The 5,000-nt window shown below is 36.4% G+C and overlaps 1 protein-coding gene across 1 annotated transcript in view; it reads left to right on the top strand. All coding sequences in view use genetic code 11, as the record gives it.

Annotated features, from left to right (window-relative positions):
• The window catches only part of ycf2, a 6,870-nt gene that overhangs the window by 747 nt on the left and 1,123 nt on the right, over positions 1-5,000 (top strand). Inside the window, exon 1 of the mRNA in view lies at positions 1-5,000. This exon is cut by the window's left edge and continues 747 nt beyond it; it is cut by the window's right edge and continues 1,123 nt beyond it. Coding sequence (YP_009231136.1) covers positions 1-5,000 — 5,000 coding nt within the window.

Genomic DNA, 5,000 nt, shown 5'->3' with positions numbered 1-5,000 from the left:
TTGAATTCGGGACAGCTATTCGAAATCTTAGTGAAAGACTGGATTTGTTATCTCATGTTTGCTTTTCGTGAAAAAATACCAATTGAAGTGGAGGGTTTCTTCAAACAACAAGGAGCTGGGTCAACTATTCAATCAAATAATATTGAGCATGTTTCCCATCTCTTCTCGAGAAACAAGTGGGCTATTTCTTTGCAAAATTGTGCTCAATTTCATATGTGGCAATTCCACCAAGATCTCTTCGTTAGTTGGGGGAAGAATCCGCACGAATCGGATTTTTTTAGGAAAATATCGAGAGAGAATTGGATTTGGTTAGACAATGTGTGGTTGGTAAACAAGGATAGATTTTTTAGCAAGGTACGAAACGTATCGTCAAATATTCAATATGATTCTACAAGATCTAGTTTCGTTCAAGTAACGGATTCTAGCCAATTGAACGGATCTTCTGATCAATTCATAGATCCTTTCGATTCCATTAGTAATGAGGATTCGGAATATCACACATTGATCAATCAAAGAGAGATTCAACAACTAAAAGAAAGATCGATTCTTTTGGATCCTTCCTTTATTCAAACGGAAGGAAGAGAGATAGAATCAGACCGATTCCCTAAATACCTTTCTGGCTATTCCTCAATGCCCCGGCTATTCACGGAACGTGAGAAGCGGATGAATAATCATCTGCTTCCGGAAGAAAGCGAAGAATTTCTTGGGAATCCTACAAGAGCCATTCGTTCTTTTTTCTCTGACAGATGGTCAGAACTTCATCTGGGTTCGAATCCTACTGAGAGGTCCACTAGGGATCAGAAATTGTTGAAGAAAGAACAAGATGTTTCTTTTGTCCCTTCCAGGCGATCGGAAAATAAAGAAATAGTTAATATATTCAAGATAATTACGTATTTACAAAATACCGTCTCAATTCATCCTATTTCATCAGATCTGGGATGTGATATGGTTCCGAAGGATGAACTGGATATGGACAGTTCCAATAAGATTTCATTCTTGAACAAAAATCCATTTTTTGATTTATTTCATCTATTCCATGAACGGAAGAGGGGGGGATACACGTTACGCCACGAGTCAGAAGAGAGATTTCAAGAAATGGCAGATCTATTCACTCTATCAATAACCGAGCCGGATCTGGTGTATCATAAGGGATTTGCCTTTTCTATTGATTCCTACGGATTGGATCAAAGACAATTCTTGAAGGAGGTTTTCAACTTCAGGGATGAATCGAAAAAGAAATCTTTATTGGTTCTACCTCCTATTTTTTATGAAGAAAATGAATCTTTTTATCGAAGGATCAGAAAAAATTGGGTCCGGATCTCCTGCGGGAATTATTTGGAAGATCCAAAAAGAGTGGTATTTGCTAGCAACAACATAATGGAGGCAGTCAATCAATATAGATTGATCCGAAATATGATTCAAATCCAATTCCAATATAGTCCCTATGGGTACATAAGAAATGTATTGAATCGATTCTTTTTAATGAAGAGACCTGATCGCAACTTCGAATATGGAATTCAAAGGGATCTGATAGGAAATGATACTCTGAATCATAGAACTATAATGAAAGATACGATCAACCAACATTTATCGAATTTGAAAAAGAGTCAGAAGAAATGGTTCGATCCTCTTATTTTTCTTTCTCAAACCGAGAGATCCATAAATCGGGATCCTAATGCATATAGATACAAATGGTCCAATGGGAGCAAGAATTTCCAGGAGCATTTGGAACATTTCGTTTCTGAGCGGAAGAGCCGTTTTCAAGTAGTGTTCGATCAATTATGTATTAATCAATATTCGATTGATTGGTCTGAGGTTATTGATAAAAAAGATTTGTCTAAGTCACTTCGTTTCTTTTTGTCTAAGTTACTTCGTTTCTTTTTGTCCAAGTTACTTCTTTTTTTGTCCAAGTTACTTCTCTTTTTGTCTAACTCACTTCCTTTTTTCTTTGTGAGTTTCGAGAATATCCCCATTCATAGGTCTGAGATCCACATCTATGAATTGAAAGGTCCGAACGATCAACTCTGCAATCAGTTGTTAGAATCAATAGGTCTTCAAATCGTTCATTTGAAAAAATTGAAACCCTTTTTATTGGATGATCATAATACTTCTCAAAAATCGAAATTCTTGATCAATGGAGGAACAATATCACCATTTTTGTTCAATAAAATACCAAAGTGGATGATTGACTCATTCCATACTAGAAAGAATCGCAGGAAATCTTTTGATAACACGGATTCCTATTTCTCAATCGTATCCCACGATCAAGACAATTGGCTGAATCCCGTGAAACCATTTCAGAGAAGTTCATTGATATCTTCTTTTTCTAAAGCAAATCGACTTCGATTCTTGAATAATCCACATCACTTCTGCTTCTATTGTAACAAAAGATTCCCTTTTTATGTGGAAAAGGCCCGTCTCAATAATTCTGATTTTACGTATGGACAATTCCTCACTATCTTGTTCATTCACAACAAAATATTTTCTTCGTGCGGTGGTAAAAAAAAACATGCTTTTTTGGAGAGAGATACTATTTCACCTTCGTCAATCGAGTCACAGGTATCTAACATATTCATATCTAACGATTTTCCACAAAGTGGTGACGAAAGGTATAACTTGTACAAATCTTTCCATTTTCCAATTCGATCCGATCCATTAGTTCGTAGAGCTATTTACTCGATTGCAGACATTTCTGGAACACCTCTAATAGAGGGACAAAGAGTCAATTTTGAAAGAACGTATTGTCAAACTCTTTCAGATATGAATCTATCCGATTCAGAAGAGAAGAGCTTGCATCAGTATCTCAATTTCAATTCAAACATGGGTTTGATTCACACTCCATGTTCTGAGAAATATTTACAGAGGAAAAAACGGAGTCTTTGCCTAAAAAAATGCGTTGACAAAGGGCAGATGGATAGAACCTTTCAACGAGATAGTGCTTTTTCAACTCTCTCAAAATGGAATCTATTCCAAACATATATGCCATGGTTCTTTACTTCGACAGGGTACAAATATCTAAATTTGATATTTTTAGATACTTTTTCAGACCTATTGCGGATACTAAGTAGCAGTCAAAAATTTGTATCCATTTTTCATGATATTATGCATGGATTAGATATATCATGGCGAATTCTTCAGAAAAAATTGTGTCTTCCACAAAGGAATCTGATAAGTGAGATTTCGAGTAAGTCTTTACATAATCTTCTTCTGTCCGAAGAAATGATTCATCGAAATAATGAGTCATCATTGATATCGACACATCTGAGATCGCCAAATGTTCGTGAGGTCCTCTATTCAATCCTTTTCCTTCTTCTTGTTGCTGGATATATCGTTCGTACACATCTTCTCTTTGTTTCCCGAGCCTATAGTGAGTTACAGACAGAGTTCGAAAAGATCAAATCTTTGATGATTCCATCATACATGATTGAGTTGCGAAAACTTCTGGATAGGTATCCTACATCTGAACTGAATTCTTTCTGGTTAAAGAATCTTTTTCTAGTTGCTCTGGAACAATTAGGAGATTGTCTAGAAGAAATACGGGGTTCTGGTGGCAACATGCTATGGGGTGGTGATCCCGCTTATGGGGTCAAATCAATACGTTCTAAGAAGAAAGATTTGAAAAAAAATTTCATCGATATCATCGATCTCATAAGTATCATACCAAATCCCATCAATCGAATCACTTTTTCGAGAAATACGAGACATCTAAGTCATACAAGTAAAGAGATCTATTCATTGATAAGAAAAAGAAAAAACGTGAGCGGTGATTGGATTGATGATAAAATAGAATCCTGGGTCGCGAACAGTGATTCGATTGATGATAAAGAAAGAGAATTCTTGGTTCAGTTCTCCACCTTAAGGGCAGAAAAAAGGATTGATCAAATTCTATTGAGTCTGACTCATAGTGATCATTTATCAAAGAATGACTCTGGTTATCAAATGATTGAACAACCGGGAACAATTTACTTACGATACTTAGTTGACATTCATAAAAAGTATCTAATGAATTATGAGTTCAATACATCCTGTTTAGCAGAAAGACGGATATTCCTTGCTCATTATCAGACAATCACTTATTCACAAACTTCGTGTGGGGCTAATAGTTTTCATTTCCCGTCTCATGGAAAACCCTTTTCGCTCCGCTTAGCCCTATCCCCCTCTAGGAGTATTTTAGTGATAGGTTCTATAGGAACTGGACGATCCTATTTGGTCAAATACCTAGCGACAAACTCCTATGTTCCTTTCATTACAGTATTTCTGAACAAGTTCCTGGATAACAAGCCGAAAGGTTTTTTTATTGATGATATCGATATTGATGATAGTGACGATATTGATGCTAGTAACGATATTGATCGTGAACTTGATACGGAGCGGGAGCTTCTAACTATGATGAATGCGCTAACTATGGATATGATGTCGGAAATAGACCGATTTTATATCACCCTTCAATTCGAATTAGCAAAAGCAATGTCTCCTTGCATAATATGGATTCCAAACATTCATGATCTTGATGTGAATGAGTCGAGTTACTTAGCCCTCGGTCTATTGGTGAACTCGCTCTCCAGGGATTGTGAAAGATGTTCCACTAGAAATATTCTTGTTATTGCTTCGACTCATATTCCCCAAAAAGTGGATCCCGCTCTAATAGCCCCGAATAAATTAAATACATGCATTAAAATACGAAGGCTTCTTATTCCACAACAACGAAAGCACTTTTTCACTCTTTCCTATACTAGGGGATTTCACTTGGAAAAGAAAATGTTCCATACTAATGGATTCGAGTCTATAACCATGGGTTCCAGTGCACGAGATCTTGTAGCACTTACCAATGAGGCCCTATCAATTAGTATTACACAGAAGAAATCAATTATAGACACTAATACAATTAGATCTGCTCTTCATAGACAAACTTGGGATTTGCGATCCCAGGTAAGATCGGTTCAGGATCATGGGATCCTTTTCTATCAGATAGGAAGGGCTGTTGCACAAAATGTACTTAT

The sequence above is a fragment of the Camelina sativa genome (genome assembly GCF_030686135.1).
Source record: "Camelina sativa chloroplast genome, complete sequence, specimen voucher B-2007-0434-12".
In the NCBI taxonomy this organism is placed as follows: domain Eukaryota; kingdom Viridiplantae; phylum Streptophyta; class Magnoliopsida; order Brassicales; family Brassicaceae; genus Camelina; species Camelina sativa.
Note: the sequence above shows the minus strand (reverse complement) of the source record. Positions and strands in the feature narration are given on the sequence as shown.